The sequence below is a fragment of the Rhamphochromis longiceps genome, linkage group LG6, assembly GCF_057381845.1.
Source record: "Rhamphochromis longiceps isolate RC_006_pf linkage group LG6, R_longiceps_female_GT1.1, whole genome shotgun sequence".
Taxonomy (NCBI): Eukaryota; Metazoa; Chordata; class Actinopteri; order Cichliformes; family Cichlidae; genus Rhamphochromis; species Rhamphochromis longiceps.
Genome location: NC_140562.1, coordinates 4,406,239 through 4,426,299, shown reverse-complemented (window position 1 = coordinate 4,426,299; position 20,061 = coordinate 4,406,239). Strand labels below are relative to the sequence as shown.

The window sequence follows — 20,061 nt, the reverse complement described above, 5'->3', positions numbered from 1 at the left end:
GCCACACCCATCAGGCCTGCAGGTGGCTGTACTCCATCCTCCAGCCACACCCGCAGACATACACGGGTACACACCCACACCCTGCCTATACATACGAGTGGGACACAGACTAACACAGCATTGTGCAGAAAAACACACACATCACCAAATAATAATAATAATAATAATAATAATAATAATAATAACAACAACAACAGTCAAAACTGCTCATGGACCCCCGAGTCCTCCAGAGCCGGGTCCGTGACAGTACCCCCCCTCTAAGGGTCGGCTCCCGACGACCCTAAAACAGTTCAGGTGGCCTACCTCTAGTCCATTGGTGGAAGAGCAGGATCTCCGGCGGGCGGCCACGGGTCCAGCAGCAGCAACGAAACAGTTCTGGGGGCCTGCCACTGATCCAGTGGCGGCGGTGCTGCATCTCTGGTGGCCTGCCACGGATTGGGTGGCGCCAGCGTTGCAGCTCCGGCGGGCGGCAGAGTTGAAAGGCTCAAGATCCCCGACGTGCTGGACGTGGACGGCGTGGTGGGCGCGCTGGACGCGGACGGCGTGGTGGGCGCGCTGGACGCGCTGGACGTGGACGGCGTGGTGGGCGCACTGGACGTGGACGGCGTGGAGATGCATCCTGCACGCCGACCTCCGGCTCTGGCCGAGCGGGTCCCTCCGGTCTGCCGAGCCCCTCTCTCGATAGTGGCCACTCCTCCGGCAGCGGCGCTGGCTCCACCGGCTCGCCGAGCTCCTCCGGCAGCGCCTCCGGCTGCGCTACAGCTACTGATGGTCGATCCGGAGGTGAAGATGGTGATGCAGTATCTGCAGGTGGGGAAGGTGAAGGTAGAGTAGGTGATGCGGATGGTGAAGCCGAGAGTGCTGCGGTTGCTGAAGTCTGATGGGACGCTGGTGGAGAAGTAGCTGCAGAGGGCGGAGGTGATGATGGTGTGGCAGCTACTCCCGGTAGACTGGACAGCGATGCAGGGACAGATGGGTGAAATGATGGCAGAGGTGGTCCAGCAGGCATATCAACCTCCAACTGAGGATGAAGGTGAGAGGCTGACTGGACTGAAGACTCAGTTACCAGCTGGGCAGCGGACTGAGTTGAGGGTGATATTGCTATGATGGAGGGTGGAGAGGATGAGAATATTACAGCTGGCTCAACAAATTCCAGGGGTCCAGAGGCAACTGAGGCCTCCAGTTCGGCCTCTGGGGAAGCCCTGGGGAGAACTTCTGTCTCCATATGGCCAGACTGAGCCAAAAAGTCATCTGGGTCTGTATGCTGTGAACTCCCTAGCTCCCAGCTCACAGTCTCAGAGTGAACATCTTCTGAGTTTTTGGAGGTAAAGCAAACAGTTTCGGACCCCACCGACTCTGAGCTAACTACCTCAGGGCTGTCTAGGCAAAATTCTGCCCCAGCATTAGCACTCAGGCCACATTCGTCCGTCGGTGGTCCAAAAATCCCCACTGGGAGTTCAGTTACACCTCTTACAGTTTCTCCATTGTTAATTGCCGTAGTGGCTATAGTCTCTATGTCCATGTTCACAGGAAGGGAATTTACGACACCGGCAGAGTCCATTTTACTCACTGTGGCGTCCAGAGCCGCTGGTCCTGAGTCTTCGACCAGCACAGGAGTGAGTGTAGATGTGGCTGAACGCTGCTTGCGAGGACGCCTTCTCCTCCGTGAAGGCGGGGCCGGGTGTAAGGAAACCGTCCTCTGCTGTTCATCTGTGTTTTGATTTTCAATGACAGGATTAATAGACACAAATGAGTCGGGTTTACTCACTGCGGTAATGAATGCTGTTGGTCTGTTGCCAGCTGACCGGGCTGAAACTGGGCATATATACCCTCAGCGGGCATATACGAACAGCACAGACATATGCTGACACACACTGACTTGGTACGATAACTCAATGATCCCGCGCCGGTGGGAGCTCCAGCTCTCTCCTAAGTAGCTCCCCCAACGAGCCCTGGGCCCTATTTCAGGAAGCCAGTTTAGAAAACCCCGAGTGAAAAACGATACTCACGGTTGAGTAACCCCGAACTGTCCAACTCGGAATATTCGGTTTCAGAAAGGCTGATAACAATTAGTTCAGTCAACGCGGAGTTGCTACAACCCCAAGTCAAGCGCGCGCACGAGGATACATAAAGCCCCGATTAGTGGAGCACAGATTAAGCGAGTCACCATGGAGACGGAGGGAAAGAAGGCGCGGTCGACATATTTCACAGCGCTTGAGGCGGAAATTCTGATGGCAGCATATGCCGACAGCATGCACATCATGCAGAAAAAAAGTAACACAGCCGCAGCTGCAAAGGAAAGGGAGCATGCATGGCAAAACATAACCGACAGAGTCAATGCGAGAGTGTTAATTTAAACATTGATCTAGGGATCACCACCCATTTAACACGTCATCTCAGTATATGTCATTTCATTGCCTATGTCATACATTTTATGTTGTGATGTGATGTGAGCGCAGGTGCAACCCAACAGGCCCCAAACGTTCCTGGCAGCAAGTAAAAATGAAATATAAAAATATAGTCCAAACAGGTAAGGTGTAATTGTATTATGAGCCATAGTGCTTGGTCTGTGTGTCCTATGTAAATCAATTGCAGTTAGAGGCTACAGTAATATACCTCCTGTAAGCACATATTGAAATTATCTGAGCACATCACAAGTACACATTTGCCTACTCTGTATGCCCAAATGTGTGCCGTCACAGCCAACAGAAAAAAAGCGGAGGCCCGACAAACAGGTGGGGGTCCTCCACCACCACCACTCACAGAGGCTGAGCAGTTGGCCCTCAGCCAAAACAGTGGGCGCCCTGTGGCTGAAGGCATCTCTGCGGGGACATCCTCTGTGGCAATAACCCCACAAGACACAAGTGCCGACATAAGGGGTAAATCCAAAACAATACATGGCGTGCATACATCCATTCTGCACAGTCACCTTGACCAAAATGAACTATGTCGTAGTGAAGTTACTGTCCTACTGACAGAGAATGACAGTCATCAAACAGTTAGGTGAATAAACAACACTGAGACACTTGGAAACTGTTAACGTGCTGCACGGGTGAGGGCCCAGGGAGAGACTCACACACACCGAGCTGCAGTGGTACATCTTTATGAAGAGCATAGCAGTGTCCTTTAATTTTGCATACATGTGTGTGTGTGTGTTAACCTCTCACAGGGTGAGCTCCCTGTTCCCAGAGACAGAGCGAGTAGTACATTTCGTACTTTTCCCAATAAGAGTAACATATGAACATATACCTCAATGCAACATAAAGCTCATAAAAGCGTTTCCACCCTGACACCTACTGATTTTGCCTTCCCTCAGTGTCGGTTGTCTCTGCGAGCATACTGACAATGAGGTGTATGGTGATTGGTATGTCTGGTAATTGCCATTTGCGCCCACATAAGTCATGAGTGACCTGTATGAACCCCATATACTTCCAGTTGATGGTGATGGTGTACTGCATCTGGTGCAGCCCCCTGTTGAGCCAGACCGACATGCAGTTGTGAGTACTCGTAATACTCCACAGACTACATGTGTCAACAGTAGAACAGCAATGTTGTTAAATGTCTCCACCACAGGCACATGATGACGAAACGGTGACAGCTGCTACAGAGGAGGCCGCAACAGAGCCACACTATGAGGTATACAGTGTACAGTGGAAAATATAACAACTGACGACAATGTGGTACTATGATGACACCATGGACTTACTATGTCCCTGGCAGAGTGATGCTGGAAATGAAGAGGAAGAGGGTCCAGCCACTCCTACAACAAACCTTACCACAGTGGGTTGTCCAGCACTGATTTACAACCAACCTAAGTAGGCATGTACTATGGATGCCAATGCTATGTCCTTTGTTGCAATAGCTCCCTGTAAAGCAGCTGTATAAGACATATCTGGCCAGGAAGATACAGAAGTGCGACATGGAAATGGTGCACCTCCAGCTGCAGATCCAAAAGTCGAAGCTGGAGATTGTACTGCTGGAACAACAGTTAAGGGTGGGTGGAGTGATCATAGATGGACGAATCATGTCAGTGTTTGTACAACATACTAATATACGCATTTATACTTTGTGTACAGGACATACAGGGTGACCAATAAAGCCAGTTGACCACAGAATCTGTGTATTTGTCTTGTAACATGTTGGGTTGACGGGTCACAGGAAATGGTTGTGGCATATGGTCTCTCTGACTGCTCTTCCATCCTGTACGTTCGTGGGTGGGTCAGGATGTTCATTGTGTGGATCACTGCTGATGTCTGGTTCAGCTGGACAGTGTTCACCTCTAATCGTGGCAATGTTGTGTAGGATCACACATGCCACAATGATGTCACATGCCCTTTCTGGGGTGACCCTGAGTCTACGAAGGCACTGGAACCGGGCCTTGAGCATTCCGATGGTCATTTCAACTCTGGCCCGTGTCCTGCAATGGGCCAGATTATAACGCTGCTGTGGGCCCGGTTCAGGGTCAGGGTAAGGGGTGAGCAAATAGGGTAGACATGGGTACCCCCTATCACCAAGCAGGTGGCCAGTGAACTCTCCTAGGACAGAAGAATACATGTCAGTGCAAACGTCCCTGTGGCAATTGGTCTCTGTATATTTCACAGTTACTTCGACTCACCATGTCCAAATTTGGTGCTCAGTGTACATTCCCGGAAGATTCGTGAGTCATGTACAGAGCCTGGCCACTTGGCTTCCACATTTATGATGATGTTGGCAGCATCATATATGATCTACACAGTGCAGAGAACACATATTGGCATCCATTACCATGATGCCATCACTTGTTGGTGTGAAATGCTACAGGGAACTATGTACCTGTACATTGATGCTGTGGACGGACTTCCTGTTCACATAGTCTCCTTCATTTGCTGAGGGTGCAATGATTGGAATGTGGGTGCCATCTATACAGCCAATCACGCCTGGGAACCCTGGAAATTTTTGTACCATTTGAGTGGTAGTTCACGTATCACCACATCATGCATTGAGTTTTCTTCATCCTGATACCTGCAATTTTGTGGCATCCCTCTTTGATGAATCTTGTGGGTCTGTGACCGGGGAACACCACAGACGAGTGCAGGAGACGTTTCAGTGCAACTGTAACATTCCTGACTGCCCGACAGACGGTAGCCTTGGAAACGTGCTCAGCGTCACCAATATTATACAGAAAGCTCCCGTTTGCAAGAAACCGAAGTGCAATACAAATAATATGCAATGGACTGAGCGCATGTCCGCGATGTGTCACATGCGCAATATTAGGCCTGAGGATGTTATTCAAATAACTTATTGATTGTGCTGAGAAACGGTAACGTTCGCACAGGAAATCATCAGGTAATGATAAAATGTCCACACGCGCTCTGATCACTCTCTCCCGGCGGAGAGCTCTGCGGAGTATTTGGGCTTCAAGATCTACTGGCTCTTCAAGGAAGGAGCACGCCATGTCTGAAACTTCCTACTGTCAGGTTTCCGACAAAGAGGCGGGGACAGTCAGGGTTAGTTGTAGTAAACCTGCTAGGGGGCAGGTTAGCTTCACGGAGTGTGTCGTCATAGTGACTCACTCAGGCTTCAGCTGAACTCGCTTTGTGTAACCGAAAAACCAGAGTTTTCGTTAACTCAGGGTATACTTACTCAGTTTTTCCACTAAACCGGCTTCCTGAAATAGGGCCCAGATCACCAACAGGTGTGGCAGGAACTTCAGGTGTGGCCAGTCCTTCCGCAGGGCCACACCCATCAGGCCTGCAGGTGGCTGTACTCCATCCTCCAGCCACACCCGCAGACATACACAGGTACACACCCACACCCTGCCTATACATACGAGTGGGACACAGACTAACACAGCATTGTGCAGAAAAACACACACATCACCAAATAATGATAATAATAATAATAACAACAACAACAGTCAAAACTGCTCACGGACCCCCGAGTCCTCCAGAGCCGGGTCCGTGACAACAGAAGAAAATACAGTCAGATGATCCTGACTTCTCAGCAAAGGTTCACATCATTCATAAACTCATTAAGACAGTGCACCATTTAAAGAATGTTTCGGGGGACGTTCCTCCTCCCTCTCTGAACAAGATAGCTCACAATCTAATGACTGTGATTAAGCCAGCTATCCCCAATAGAGAAGTGCAGACTCTAATTGAGGGCAATGCTAAGAACTGGGCTCATACAACCATGATAATCCTTTGGGATCATTATAATGAATGCATGGAGGAGGCAGTTAAGACTCTTTTTGAGTTTCCTGAACAGGACTGGAGAGGCCCGTTTGAGATAGCAGCATCCTGGGCCAAAAGGAATCTGGGCCGCCGTCTTCAGCCTGAATCTTTGGAGCAAACTGAGGCTGTAATTGTGGCGAAGCTGGCAGACGTGTAGGCAACTATTGGATCGACGGAGCGGAGCAACGCCATCAATGAACCAGATCATCAGCCACAAGTAAATGGAGAGGTGGACATGATTGCACCCCTGATTGAAGCATCACAATCAGCTTCTCTGCACACACAACCCGCAGCACTGCAGGCCACTACTGGCCGGATCGTTTCTGTCACAGCACAAGTTCAGGCTCCACCCACAGCTAACACCGCACCCAAAACTACGACTGCTACGACGTCTGACCCGATTGGAGGTGAACTGTCACTCTCCAGTAAGACGGAGGAGGGAAGAGACGGCGATCTGAGACCTGCCACTCCTCCTGTGCATCTACAGGAACCAGGGCCCAATCAAGTGGCACCGAGAGACCAGAGGGTGAGGAGAATCCCTACAGCACTTCATGGGGCTTCTTCTGAGGGGAAATCTTCTCCCGCCATTCAGCTACAACAGAACATGGAGGCGATGGACCTCATACAGGGGGAATCCACCCCCAAGAAGACCAACACAGCTTCAGTTGGACAACAGGTATGCACCCCGACGAGACATCCAAGCTCAAAGAAAAAGCTCAGAGAGTGGAGACTGCACACAAAGGAAGCATCGGTGATCATTGGAGACACCAATGTGGGCTTGATTCCTCCTAATGTTGCGGAGGGAGTCCAAATTGACAGAATGTGGCCATGCAGAGATCCTTGTGGATAAAGCAGACAGTGACACATCGGTGGAGAAGCTGGTTCTCTCCTTCAGCCTGAATAACAGGTGTCAGAGGGATAAAAATGTACCAATAAGGGAGCTGAGAAGAACGCTGAGGTCGGCACAAGAAAAATTCCCCCAAGCTGACATTTATATTCCAGTGATTAACTTTTCTTCTGCCCTTCCCAAAACAGAACAAGACACATTATTACACATAAACAATTTTATTGCAGGTTTAAAGGAGCACATACCTGCTCTACCTGCTGATAAGTTCAGCACAGAATCGGACAATCTTCGCTGGACGGACAAGACTGCAGAGCACATGTTGGATCATTGGAATGATCATGTTAATGGAGCATCTCCATGAAACCAATTTGAGTGACTGATTTTATGTACTTCTGTGCTTGAGGGAGGCTTCAGATGCCATTTTGTGAGAGTTTAACCCCAATATAACCCACTAGAGGGTGCTGTAACTCCATTTAAGGGAATTTTCCCCTCCTCTTTACTTTTCTCCTTGTTTCTTCATTTTTTATTTGTATAGGCCCTTTTATGGCCATCCCATTATAAACTCCTGGCCCTGAAGCCTTCCCTAACCTTAACCTTTTTTAACCCCATGCAGGGATTTCATTCCGGCCCTAAACCTAACCGCCTAGAGCCCTGATTGAACATTGGGCCCTAACTTCAACCCCTATCTTCCGGCCCTAAACCTAACCTCTGGGTTCCCTAAGCCCACTTTCAAACCCCTTTATTTGGGATAAGAGAGGACACTTCCCTCCTGGAGAGCAATCTGTGGGTGACGTGGGGGCCCGGGATGGGAACAGGTGTGGTCTGTGCATGGAATTTGGCCACCTTCGGTGGCCAACCTCCCAACTTGAGCTCCCCCTAACCCGCCCGTGCCGCCTGGCCCCCCACTCGGGTTACCCTATGTCCTCACATTGCAACAACTGAGAGGAAAAGAGGTCCCCAGTAAGGGGCATCGGCTGAACTGGACCTCTTTTCCTCTCAGTTGTTGCAATGTGAGGACATAGGGTAACCCGAGTGGGGGGCCAGGCGGCACGGGCGGGTTAGGGGGAGCTCAAGCCGAGAGATGTAATCTCTCCACCGTGTCCTGGGTCTGCCCCGGGGTCTCCTCCCGGTGGGACATGCCTGGAACACCTCACCCAGGAGGCGCCCAGGGGGCATCCTTGTCAGATGCCCGAACCACCTCAGCTGGCTCCTTTCGATGTGGAGCAGCAGCAGCTCTACTCTGAGCCCCTCCCGGATGGCCGAACTTCTCACCCTATCTCTTTTTTTTTTTTTTTTTTTTTTTTTTCTTAAATGACATCAGAAACAGCAGTATGCGACATTACGTGATGGCAGAGCTTCAGTTCATCCTTTGTCTTTTTTTTTTTTTTTTTTTTTTTTTAATAAATAGGACAGGGGGAATGAATGAGAGAAAGAGGGGGAGAGAAAGAAAGAAAACCAAAGGGGAGAAGAGACGGTGAGAAGGGGGGGGGAAGAGAGAGAAAAAAAAAAGAACTCCTGGGTCACCTGTATGGAGAAAAAAAAAAAAAAACAAACAAAAAAAACAAACAGAGGAGACAGCAAACAACAAAGAGCAACATAATAATAGAGAAAACAAAGCACCATCACAATAAACTAGCTAGTCATAGATATCAATATTTACTAAATAATAAACGATATTGTGCAGCACGCAAGATAGACAGCGCACAGTGTGCTTTGAGGCAGCAGCCAAGAAAGCTTTAGTCCGCGTCTGTGAATACCCATGTGTGCATACCTGTGTGGATCAGCATGCTTGCATTCCAAAGGTTTCTCCATGTAATGATCTGCTAGGGAGTGTGGGGGGGCCACAGCCCCGTCCTCCAGGGTGTGAAGCGGGTATGGAGGAGATCAAAACTCCAGACATCCAGAGGCCCCCAGAACACAAGAGACCATGGAAGACCAACAGAGGGGCAGCCGCGCCACTGTTCCAGTAAGAGCTGACTCACCCTATCTCTAAGGGAGAGGCCAGCCACCCTTCGGAGGAAGCTCATTTCTGCCGCTTGTATCCGCGATCTCGTTCTTTCGGTCACTACCCACAGCTCGTGGCCATAGGTGAGGGTAGGGACGTAGATCGACCGGTAAATTGAGAGCTTCGCTTTTACACTCAGCTCCCTCTTCACCACGACGGACTGGTGCAGCGTCCGCATTACTGCAGCTGCAGCCCCAATCCGTCTGTCGATCTCCGGCTCCCTTCTCCCATCACTCGCGAACAAGACCCCGAGATACTTGAACTCCTCCACTTGGGGCAGGAACTCATCTCCGACCCGGAGTGGGCACTCCACCCTTTTCCGGCTGAGAACCATGGCCTCAGATTTGGAGGTGCTGATCCTCATTCCTGCTGCTTCACACTCGGCTGCGAACCGTTCCAGTGCGAGCTGGAGGCCCTCACCCGATGAAGCCAACAGAACCACATCATCCGCAAAAATCAGAGACGAGATTCTAAGGCCACCAAAGTGAAAACCCTCCGCCACTTGGCCGCCACTACTAGAAATCCTGTCCATAAAAATGATGAACAGAACCGGAGACAAAGGGCAGCCCTGGCGAAGCCCAACACCCACCAGGAACGAGTCCGACTTATTGCCGGCAATGCGAACCAAGCTCTTGCAACGGTTGTATAGGGATCGAATGGCCAGTAGCAATGGGCCAGACACCCCATACTCCCGCAACACCTCCCACAGGACACCCCGAGGGACACGGTCGAATGCCTTCTCCAAGTCCACAAAACACATGTAGACTGGTTGGGCAAACTCCCATGCACCCTCAAGTATCCTCGAGAGGATAAAGAGCTGGTCCAGTGTTCCGCGACCAGGACGAGCGATGCAAACAGTGCTCTTTATTTACAGTGAAAAGCTGTAAACACAATAACTCCCCGTTGCTCCCTTGAACCCCGTGTGAAGCGCCTTGAGGCGACTTTTGTTGTGATTTGGCGCTATATAAATAAAATTGAATTGAATTGAAATTGAATTGAATTAATAAGCCACAGCATTAAACATAATAGTTAGATTATTACCTTCACACAAAGAAGAATCCTGGGGACACAAATCAGGGCTCCAGCACTGAAATACAGTAACTGTAATACAGTAATGTTAATGCATTGACCTTATAATGATGAGGTTACCACCACAAGTCAATAAACAAAAAAGTCCACAGCACAGATTTTTTTTTTGCTAACAGGTTACAAATATGTAAGACTGCTTTCTTCCATTTGTGCAACATCTCTAAAGTTAGAAATATCCTGTCTCAGAGTGACGCTGAAAAACTAGTTCATGCATTTATTACTTCCAGGCTGGACGACTGTAATTCATTATTATCAGGATGTCCAAAAACTCCCTGAAAAGCCTTCAGCTAATCCAAAATGCTGCAGCAAGAGTCCTGACAGGGACTAGAAAGAGAGAGCAGATTTCTCCTGTTTTGGCTTCCTGTTAAATCCAGGATTCAAAATCCTGCTCCTCACATACAAGGTCTTAAATAATCAGGCCCCATCTTATCTTAATGACCTTGTAGTACCATATCAGCCTATTAGAGCACTTTGCTCTCGCTCTGCAGGCCTACTTGTTGTTCCTAGAGTATTTAAAAGTAGAATGGGAGGCAGAGCCTTCAGTTTTCAGGCCCCTCTTCTGTGGAACCAGCTTCCAGTTTGGATTCAGGAGACAGACACTATCTCTACTTTCAAGATTAGGCTTCAAACTTTCCTCTTTGCTAAAGCATATAGTTAGGGCTGGACCAGGTGACCCTGAATCCTCCCTTAGTTATGCTGCAGTAGGTGTAGGCTGCCGGGGGATTCCCATGATGCATTGAACGTTGCCCTCTCTCACTTGTAGAGTCTACCTTACAATATTAGCTCCTTGACGTCACTGTTGTTGTGATTTGATGCTATAAAAATAAAACTGAATTGAATTGAACTGAATTATAATATATAACCAATATATTGCTATAATATTATCATCACTTGGTGTCACAGTCACATGTATTTCCACATTATTACACTCAATCTCTGGTCTGTTAGAACTCAGTTATATGAATTTCAGTGTAATGTTACGCAGCTACATTCACTGTTCATACAGGCTTATTACTTGGCTGTTATTGAAATGTTACTCTGTGAGTAGGAATAACTCACACTTCCATATGATTACCTTGTTTCTACCTTATTACACAATTATTAGCATATTATTACTGAGCTGGAATAGCAAGTGTTAGCCTACATTAATAAATCATTGCTCCAGCATTCAACACAGCATTTCAGTTTACAGTATGATTAAATGGAGAGACAGAATATCACCCAAACAAAACAAACAGATCACATCAAAGTTATAAATAGACGTGCTTGTCACTGTGTGAATTAAGTATTTGAGCAAATTATGTCGTAGTGCATATCTGGAGAAACCTTGTTGACACAGCAGCAGTTAGACATCTGTAGCTGGTCCCCAGGTTTGCACAGATCGCTCTCCTCTTTAAAGAAACTCTCTTAATCTTTCAGGTTTCTTGGCTGCCACCTGGAAACTAGAAGCTCCAGTTCACGCCACAAATGTTCTGTATGAATACTGAGGCCTGAAGACATCAATGTGCTTCTTCTGTAACCACTTGATTGTGGCCTTGGTGGTATGTTTTGTGTCACAGTATCCACCCACAAACACAAACTGTGTTCAGGCTGATGGAAGGAGGCTCCTGCCCAAGATGTGATGGTTTAATGTCCAGGTGAAGTTGCTTTAGCAGAAAACCAGCCCAAAGAATAAATTTTCCACCTCCGTGTCTGTGGGGTTGTTTGGTTTCATCTGAACTAAAAACCTCTGAATCATTACTGTTCACTGGAAACGTTAAAAAACATGGCTTCTTCAGCAGAGAAATCCATGAAACGGTAAATGGCCTTTTTTATACAGCACGTGCTGAGCACTACAAGCATCATTCACCCATTTGACCGCCGGTATGCACAACATTCATTTAGGACCTTAGTGCTTTGGTTACAAAGGATCAAACTATTTCACTCAATGACATGCAAATCAATTTATAACATTTATGTAAGGATTTTTGGTTGATACTCTTCATTAAAATAAAACTACCATGAAAATGAAGAGACTGTTCATTTCTTTCTGTGATCGTTTGAGTTCAGAGAAGAAAACGTCAAACTTGAGATTCAAACTTGTTCAGTATGTTTAGTAGATGCAGCTGTGGTGTCATTGTCATCCAGGGAAGGACGGATGTTGTTTTGCTGTGCTGTATTTTAATGTGAAGTGTACTTATTTATTTTTTATATTGCATGTATTGGTTATATTTTGTGCAGGGTTTTATTTAGGTTGCATGTTTTAGTTACCGTCAAATTGTCCTGGAGAGACTCCGCCCTTTCCCCCGTTTTTACTAATTGGACACACCTGAGAGGAAAGGCAAGGTAATTTACAGAGAGCTCAATGACACATAAGAGGGTTGGAGTTGGCGTTTGACAGGAGGTGACCAGCGACTGGGGACGCGCCACCACCAGCGACTAGGGACGCGCAGCGGGCAGTCAGACGGCAATAATGACAAGAGCCAGCTTGTGCACTGCGGGAGAGCAGAAGCAGTGAGACAGCTGGTGCCGATTGCAGTTTTAAAGAAGCGGCGGGCGGAGTTGAGAGCTCTGCCCACCCGGGGTAAGTCTTTGACTTATCCCTTTTATTAAAGTAAAACTGTCGAAAGGAATGGTGACTGCCGCTCCCTCCCTTCCTTCAGTGCACCGGGACGTGGAATGCGGGGAGGAAGGTGAGGACTCCGCTGGGTTTCCCTCTTTTACTACTACGCTGGATTTCTTAGTTTTTTTGTGACTTTTATGCCGGGGTGGATCCCACTGGACTTTTAATGTTGTGTTTTATTGATTTTTATTGTGTTATCCCTTGGCCAAGGTTATTTTAATTCATTTTACATTTTTAACTATTTAAATATAATAAATTATATTTTTAATCTTACAGTTTACATTGTGTGCTTCCCTTGGCGGCTCCACTGCTCTGCCCGTTTTTAGGAAGGTTTCCTTCCTTTTAAAAACACAAAACATCTTGGAAATAAAATCAGCCTTTCCGCTCCGTTACATAATTGGCGTTGTCGACATAGGATACGGAGCCAAGAGCAGTTGGGTTAGCCAGGGGAATAGCAAATATGATGATGCCTGTATATCCCGGAGCCCCGTGGCTGCCAAAGTTTAAAGGGCCTGATCAGGATGTGCAATATCAGGAGTGGAAGGAGCAGATGCGGGGGCTGCTGGGATCTCAGGACTTGCCTGAAGTGAGGAAAGTTGCTATTGTGTTGGGAGCGCTAGCAGGTGAGGCTAAACGTCAGGTCAGTGTTCTTGAAACCAGTGAAAGAGACCAAGTACAAAAAATCTTTTCTTTTTTAGACTCTTTATATGGTGATAGTGTCCCCACCCCAGTTCTTAGGTCACAGTTTTTTAGTTGCACTCAGAACTCAAGTGAAACTGTATCTTCATTTATTTTGCGGTTAAGAGAATTATACTGTAGGTTGCGAAAGCATGATCCAGATAATGTCCCCTCTGATGCAGCCCTGCGAGATCAATTGTTGCTAGGATTGCGGGAGGGCCCTGTAAGTCAGGCACTGAAGGTCTATGTGCGGCGTAATCCAGACCAAGATTTTGCTGCCATACGCCAGGAGGCACTGCTCCTAGACTCAGAACATGTACAGCCCCAGTCTGAGGTAACCTGCCTGTCTGTAAATAAGTCTCATGCTCCTTTTAAGGTTGAACAGAAAGAAGATTGGAGGCAGGTGTTAAAACAGGAGATACTGGAGGATGTTAAGGCACAAATTAAAGGATTGGCACAAGAGCTAGTAAGGGAAATTAGAGGCTCCACTCAGCCAGCTGTAGCTACTCTTCCGCCTGCACCTCAGTTTAGGAGAAGACCGCGACAATCAAATGCTAGCTGGGATGCACAAGGTCGGCCTATCTGTCGGAGGTGTAAACAAGCAGGACATATAGCTAGGTTTTGCCAGACCTCCATGTCTTCCCAGCCAAGTTTAAACTAGATGACCCTGCTGCTGAGGTCCGAGGGGCGGGGTTTTTTGGTTCACCTAAGGAATTAAGGGCCACAGAAACATTTATTGGGCAGTGTCCAACAGTGAAGATAGTGATCGAAGGGGTGGAGCTTCAAGGCTTGTTGGATACCGGGTCACAAGTGACTTTGATACAGGAGAGTCTGTTTAATGAGTATTTTTCCCAGGCTAGGCTTGAGAAAACTCCAACCGCCTTTAGGCTGAGAGCCGCCAATGGTCTGGAAATTCCCTATACCACCTATGCTGTCCTGGACATGGAAATAGAAGGTGTTAAGGTTCCTGGACGCGGGGTTGTGGTGGTAAAAGATGACCATTGCACTCACCCACTGATTATTGGTATGAATGTTGTGACTGCCTGTTGGAATGTATTTAAGTGGCCGGAAAAGACTACTCCTGCCCCACAGCAGTTAACGAATCAACAGGCCTGGAGGACTGCCTTCGCAACATGCAGACGGATAGAAGCAAGTACAGTGGAGGACGGAATGGTGGGGTATGTACGGCTAGCTGGCCGACGCAAAATTAAAGTTCCCCCGAGGAGTGAAATAATGGTGTGGGGCCGGACTCAGACGGGTCCGCAAGGAACAGATTATTGTGCCCTGGTGGAGGCACTGCCTGAAACCCCTGATGTGGGGGTGGCGAGAACCCTTGTCATGGTAAGGGCCGGGAGAGTGCCAGTGAGGATTTGTAACCCACACCCCTATCCTCTTTTTATAGGTCGCTACCAGAAACTGGGAAAGCTATCCTGCGTGGATGAAGCTGACGTACATGGCTCACAGGACCTGAGCCTGTCCCTTGGGACGGACGGTGTGGTGGAGGTGGCTCTGGTCGATAGTGGCGCCCCCACGGAGGAGGAGAGATTACCTGAGGAGATGAATAAACTGATTGAAAGACCTGACCTGTCTGAACTGCAACAGGGCGAGCTACGTGCTTTATTGCTTAAATGGGAGAAGGTGTTCTCTAAAGATGACGAAGATTTCGGGAGGACTGACCTGGTGCATCATTGTATCCCCACAGGTGATGCAGCTCCCATTAGAGAGAGGTATCGTCCTTTGCCCCCCGCAATGTATAAGGAAATGAGGAGTCTCTTGGCAGATATGATGGCAAAGGGAGTTATCCGGGAAAGCTGTAGCCCGTGGGCTGCACCCATTGTTTTGGTGAGAAAAAAGGATGGCGCCTGGAGGTTCTGTGTGGACTACAGAAAATTGAATGCGGTGACTCATAAAGATGCTTTCCCCTTGCCACGAATAGAAGAGACATTGACAAGCCTTACTCGAGCGAAGTGGTTTTCCACCCTGGACTTAGCCAGTGGATACTGGCAGGTCCAAATGGACCCGACGGACAGAGAAAAGACTGCTTTTACGACCCCAGTTGGGTTGTTTGAGTTCGAGCGGATGCCGTTTGGTCTGTGCAATGCACCCGCTACATTTCAACGCCTGATGCAGCACTGTTTGAGTGGACAGATTGCCGAGTCTTTATTGGTGTACTTAGATGACATTATCATTTATTCACCTGACTTTTCGTCTCATTTACAGCATCTAGATGAAGTGTTTCAGAGGCTGTGGCGTCATGGGTTGAAGTTACAGCCGAACAAGTGCGAGTTCCTGCAACAAGAGGTGAAATTTCTGGGGCATGTAGTGGATAAGTATGGTGTAAGACCAGACCCTGATAAGATTTCTGCGGTGATGGATTGGCCGGTCCCTGATACCATCAGACAGGTCAGATCCTTTTTGGGCCTGGCTGGTTACTACAGACGTGTTGTGTCCGGCTTTGCTAAAATCGCACGCCCTTTAAATGCATTATTGACAGGGGTCCCTGTGAACAAGAGAACAGACCGTCGTAAAGTACAGTGGTCCCCAGAATGTCAAACGGCATTTGAGGCCCTCAAAGCAGCTTTAACGCAGGCACCTGTTTTGGCATACGCAGATTACTCTCTTCCTTTTATTGTGTATACAGATGCCAGTGGCCGCGGGCTGGGAGCCATTCTGGCGCAGGTTCAAGAGGGCCAAGAAAGGGTAATAGCGTACGCCAGCAGAAGCTTACACCACACGGAACGGAATGACGCAAACTATAGTTCTTTCAAGTTGGACCTGTTAGCCCTTAAGTGGGCGGTTACCGAAAAGTTTAAAGACTATCTGACTGGTGCACGATTCGTTGTGTATACTGATAATAACCCTGTGGCCCATTTACAGACTGCTCGCTTGGGCGCAGTGGAACAACGTTGGGTTGCCCAGCTGGCCTCTTTTGACTACGAGATCAAGTATCGTTCGGGTAAGAGCAATATTAATGCTGATGCCCTTTCTCGATTCCCCACTGTCCCAGCAGAGCACCTGGAGGGGGCTGGATCGGAGCGTGGAGTCACTTCAGCAGCCATTGAATTGACCTGTGAGGTAGAGGGGAGGGACTGGGCAGAAGCACAAGTTCACGATCCGGATATTCAAGTGGTAAAACAACTTCTGGAAGGCCAGGTCGCACCCACAAAGTCAGAGCGTCAGGCATTGTCACATGGTGTGCGGCGACTCCTGCAGCAGCAAAAAATACTTTTTCTTAAAGACGGAGTACTGTGCCGTAGGGTGTTGGACGAATATACCCAGGAGACTCGTTATCAAGTTGTGTGTCCTAGTTCCAGGTGCCATGAGGTGTGGCGGAAGGTCCATGAGGCTGCTGCCCATGCGGGGGTAGATCGAACCCTCTCTCGGATACGGCAGCGGTTCTATTGGGTTAACATGGAAGCGCAGGTACGTCAGTTTCATCTGGGTTGTGTCCCCTGTAGTCTACAAAAGGAGAGAGTAGAACCTAGGGCTCCACTGCACCCTATTTCAGTCTCATACCCTTTGGAGGTTGTAGGCATGGATTTTCTGTCCTTAGGCCGACCAACTGACACTTATCAAAACATACTTGTGGTGACTGATCTGTTTACGCGGTTCGCTTGGGCTATCCCTACAATAAACCAGACAGCAGAGACTACAGTAAAGGCTTTATGGAAGTATGTGATACAGCCGTTTGGTTGCCCAGGCCGACTCCACTCCGACCGTGGGTCTAATTTCGAATCTGCATTAATGAAACAACTCTGTGATACCTATGGTATAACTAAAAGCCGCACGACACCTTACCACCCTGCGGGGAATGGTAGTGTAGAACGTTTCAATCAGACCCTATTGAACATGCTTCGCTCACTAGAATCAGTTAGGCAGAGCCAGTGGGTAGGAAATCTGCCGGAACTTGTTCATGCTTATAACAATACTATCCATAGCTCCACCGGTTACGCACCTGCCTACTTGATGTTTGGTCGGCATTTACGTCTGCCTGTGGATGTGGTGTTAGGTGTGGGCCCCCAACAGGCGAGGCAGGGTTTGAGTGAGTGGGTGTGTTCCCATCATCAGAAGCTCTCCCTAGCTTATCGATTGGCTGGGCAGAAGATGTGTAGTGCAGCCTCCCAACACAAAAGCCAGTATGAGAAAAGGGGCTGTACCCTTCCATTGTTGCCCGGGGAGAGAGTCTGGGTACGTGATCGAAACAGACAGGGCAAAGGAAAACTGTGTTCCTGGTGGTCTCCTGAGCCGTATGTGGTGTTGGAACAGGTGGGAGATACGGGCTTAGTGTATAAGGTCAAACCAGAAAAGGGGGGTAATATACAAACTTTACATAGGAATGCCTTAAAAGTGTGCCTTGCTCCTCAAACAGACTTTACCCCTCCTACGGAGGAGCCGACCACAGGCCCTTCGGATTTCCCAGCGCCAGTGTTTTATGGGTTTTTACCCCTTACTGACTGTGTGTCACCTCACCAGAGTGATTCAGGTATGTCCCTTAGACGGTCCATTAGGACCACGCGTGGGATTCCACCAGAGCGTTATAGAGAGATAGAGCATTAGCAGGGACTGCTAATATTTCAGTGTGGGGGGATGTCATCCAGGGAAGGACGGATGTTGTTTTGCTGTGCTGTATTTTAATGTGAAGTGTACTTATTTATTTTTTATATTGCATGTATTGGTTATATTTTGTGCAGTGTTTTATTTAGGTTGCATGTTTTAGTTACCGTCAAATTGTCCTGGAGAGACTCCGCCCTTTCCCCCGTTTTTACTAATTGGACACACCTGAGAGGAAAGGCAAGGTAATTTACAGAGAGCTCAATGACACATAAGAGGGTTGGAGTTGGCGTTTGACAGGAGGTGACCAGCGACTGGGGACGCGCCACCACCAGCGACTAGGGACGCGCAGCGGGCAGTCAGACGGCAATAATGACAAGAGCCAGCTTGTGCACTGCGGGAGAGCAGAAGCAGTGAGACAGCTGGTGCCGATTGCAGTTTTAAAGAAGCGGCGGGCGGAGTTGAGAGCTCTGCCCACCCGGGGTAAGTCTTTGACTTATCCCTTTTATTAAAGTAAAACTGTCGAAAGGAATGGTGACTGCCGCTCCCTCCCTTCCTTCAGTGCACCGGGACGTGGAATGCGGGGAGGAAGGTGAGGACTCCGCTGGGTTTCCCTCTTTTACTACTACACTGGATTTCTTAGTTTTTTTGTGACTTTTATGCCGTGGTGGATCCCACTGGACTTTTAATGTTGTGTTTTATTGATTTTTATTGTGTTATCCCTTGGCCAAGGTTATTTTAATTCATTTTACATTTTTAACTATTTAAATATAATAAATTATATTTTTAATCTTACAGTTTAAATTGTGTGCTTCCCTTGGCGGCTCCACTGCTCTGCCCGTTTTTAGGAAGGTTTCCTTCCTTTTAAAAACACAAAACATCTTGGAAATAAAATCAGCCTTTCCGCTCCGTTACATCATTTTAACAATTCTATGGTGCCTTGTTGTCAAGTTACTGCGTTCAGGAATTTGGGTGCCCACGCTGCCCACTGGGGAAAAAAGTACATTTCACAGTGTGGCAGGGGCGTGGTCTGTGGCACTCAGCAGTCACAGTCTCCCCTTTTTCAGGAACGCAGCAGGAAAGCTGACTGATCCAACAAAGAAAAACACTGAAACTGGGGGTCAGGATCGCTTCACACAAGTGAACTTTTTCAACATATTAAAACACAACAGTGCCACAGGAAAAGGTTACACAAGACACGTTTATAGCAATTACAAAAAGAGGTCAGCACAAAGGAAAAGGCAGTGAGGCTCTACTTCTATTACACATGTCAGAGTCAGGCTTGGTGCCAGTAATGTTGGGGGTTTAAAAGGTCTACAGTACACACAGCTGTATGGTTACATGATAACTTCAGAGTCTGTCATGACCAATGTTCCCTCTAAACTGTGCACGTGCGCAATTGCGCACTGCTGGCACGTCTCTGCGCACAAAAAAAAATTGAACCTGAATTGAAATTAAAATTAATACTTTAACGATTCTGTTTTGCAGTGTTAGTCAGTGACTGGCTGCTCCTGTATGGGATCAGAACGATGCCACCTTATCCCATAGTCCAGCCAATGATGCGATTCACATTCGTATATACGCAGCTAATCAACGTCGCTGACAGGCTATGACAGCGTCCTTATGTGCCGGTGTTTTAGCAAAGCGGCTGATGTGGAGTGAAGCCACGTTAATGACAACGTGTACAACCATTGGAGATGTGAGCAGGACAGACGGAACAACTGACGGGAAAAGTGTGGACTTTATACCAGTTTTTAAATTGTGTTGATCGGCCACGTAAAACCAGAGTTATGATAAAGTATCTGCAGTGTTTGTTTTCTTCCTGAATACTGTCGTTGTTTATATTGTTTATTGTTTATATAAGAAGTAAGTATATAATTAACTGCCCAGCATTGGTCATTATTTACTGTATTTTGCAGACAGAGTTACAGACTCTCTCCCAGACCACAGACTCATAATACAAGTCAGAGCTTTATAAAAAAAAAAAAGAAAGTTGTGTTTTCAAAATTGGAGTTGAAGTTATGTCTGTGAAGGTTCTCAGTCATCCAGGTCATCGTAGTCAAAGGAGCTTGCAAAG

At 47.9% G+C, this 20,061-nt stretch overlaps 3 protein-coding genes across 3 annotated transcripts; 2 read left to right on the top strand and 1 right to left on the bottom strand.

The window, feature by feature from the left end:
- Positions 1 to 305: 305 nt before the first annotated feature.
- On the bottom strand, positions 306 to 2,154 carry LOC146667306 (uncharacterized). The gene is made up of 2 exons (XM_085408380.1): positions 645 to 2,154; positions 306 to 591 (listed from the first exon to the last, which is right to left on the bottom strand). The coding sequence occupies exons 1-2, from the start codon at positions 1,559 to 1,561 to the stop codon at positions 306 to 308; spliced, it is 1,203 nt and encodes a 400-aa protein (XP_085264506.1). The 5' UTR covers positions 1,562 to 2,154.
- A 276-nt stretch (positions 2,155 to 2,430) lies between these two features.
- LOC146667305 (uncharacterized) lies at positions 2,431 to 4,090 on the top strand. The gene is made up of 5 exons (XM_085408439.1): positions 2,431 to 2,879; positions 3,436 to 3,497; positions 3,574 to 3,636; positions 3,721 to 3,780; positions 3,863 to 4,090. Exons 1-5 carry the CDS (start codon positions 2,687 to 2,689, stop codon positions 4,088 to 4,090), a joined length of 606 nt encoding a protein of 201 aa, XP_085264565.1. The 5' UTR covers positions 2,431 to 2,686.
- Positions 4,091 to 13,215: 9,125 nt separating this feature from the next.
- Positions 13,216 to 17,025, top strand: LOC146667304 (uncharacterized). Its single transcript, XM_085408379.1, has 4 exons — positions 13,216 to 13,378; positions 14,080 to 14,747; positions 16,311 to 16,856; positions 16,987 to 17,025. Exons 1-4 carry the CDS (start codon positions 13,216 to 13,218, stop codon positions 17,023 to 17,025), a joined length of 1,416 nt encoding a protein of 471 aa, XP_085264505.1.
- Positions 17,026 to 20,061: the final 3,036 nt, after the last annotated feature.

What these genes read in the sequence shown, in the direction of transcription:
- LOC146667306 (XM_085408380.1), bottom strand. Translation starts at nt 1,561, where the DNA reads ATGGACTCTGCCGGTGTCGTAAATTCCCTTCCTGTGAACATGGACATA. An exon ending in AGACCGGAGGGACCCGCTCG is followed by an intron (nt 592 to 644) that starts GCCAGAGCCGGA and finishes GTCCACGTCCAG; the next exon opens with TGCGCCCACCACGCCGTCCA.
- LOC146667305 (XM_085408439.1), top strand. Translation starts at nt 2,687, where the DNA reads ATGTGTGCCGTCACAGCCAACAGAAAAAAAGCGGAGGCCCGACAAACA. An exon ending in AGCCAGACCGACATGCAGTT is followed by an intron (nt 3,498 to 3,573) that starts GTGAGTACTCGT and finishes TCTCCACCACAG; the next exon opens with GCACATGATGACGAAACGGT. An exon ending in CAACAGAGCCACACTATGAG is followed by an intron (nt 3,637 to 3,720) that starts GTATACAGTGTA and finishes TGTCCCTGGCAG; the next exon opens with AGTGATGCTGGAAATGAAGA.
- LOC146667304 (XM_085408379.1), top strand. Translation starts at nt 13,216, where the DNA reads ATGATGATGCCTGTATATCCCGGAGCCCCGTGGCTGCCAAAGTTTAAA. An exon ending in TGTGTTGGGAGCGCTAGCAG is followed by an intron (nt 13,379 to 14,079) that starts GTGAGGCTAAAC and finishes ATGTCTTCCCAG; the next exon opens with CCAAGTTTAAACTAGATGAC. An exon ending in GGGTTAACATGGAAGCGCAG is followed by an intron (nt 16,857 to 16,986) that starts GTACGTCAGTTT and finishes TTCTGTCCTTAG; the next exon opens with GCCGACCAACTGACACTTAT.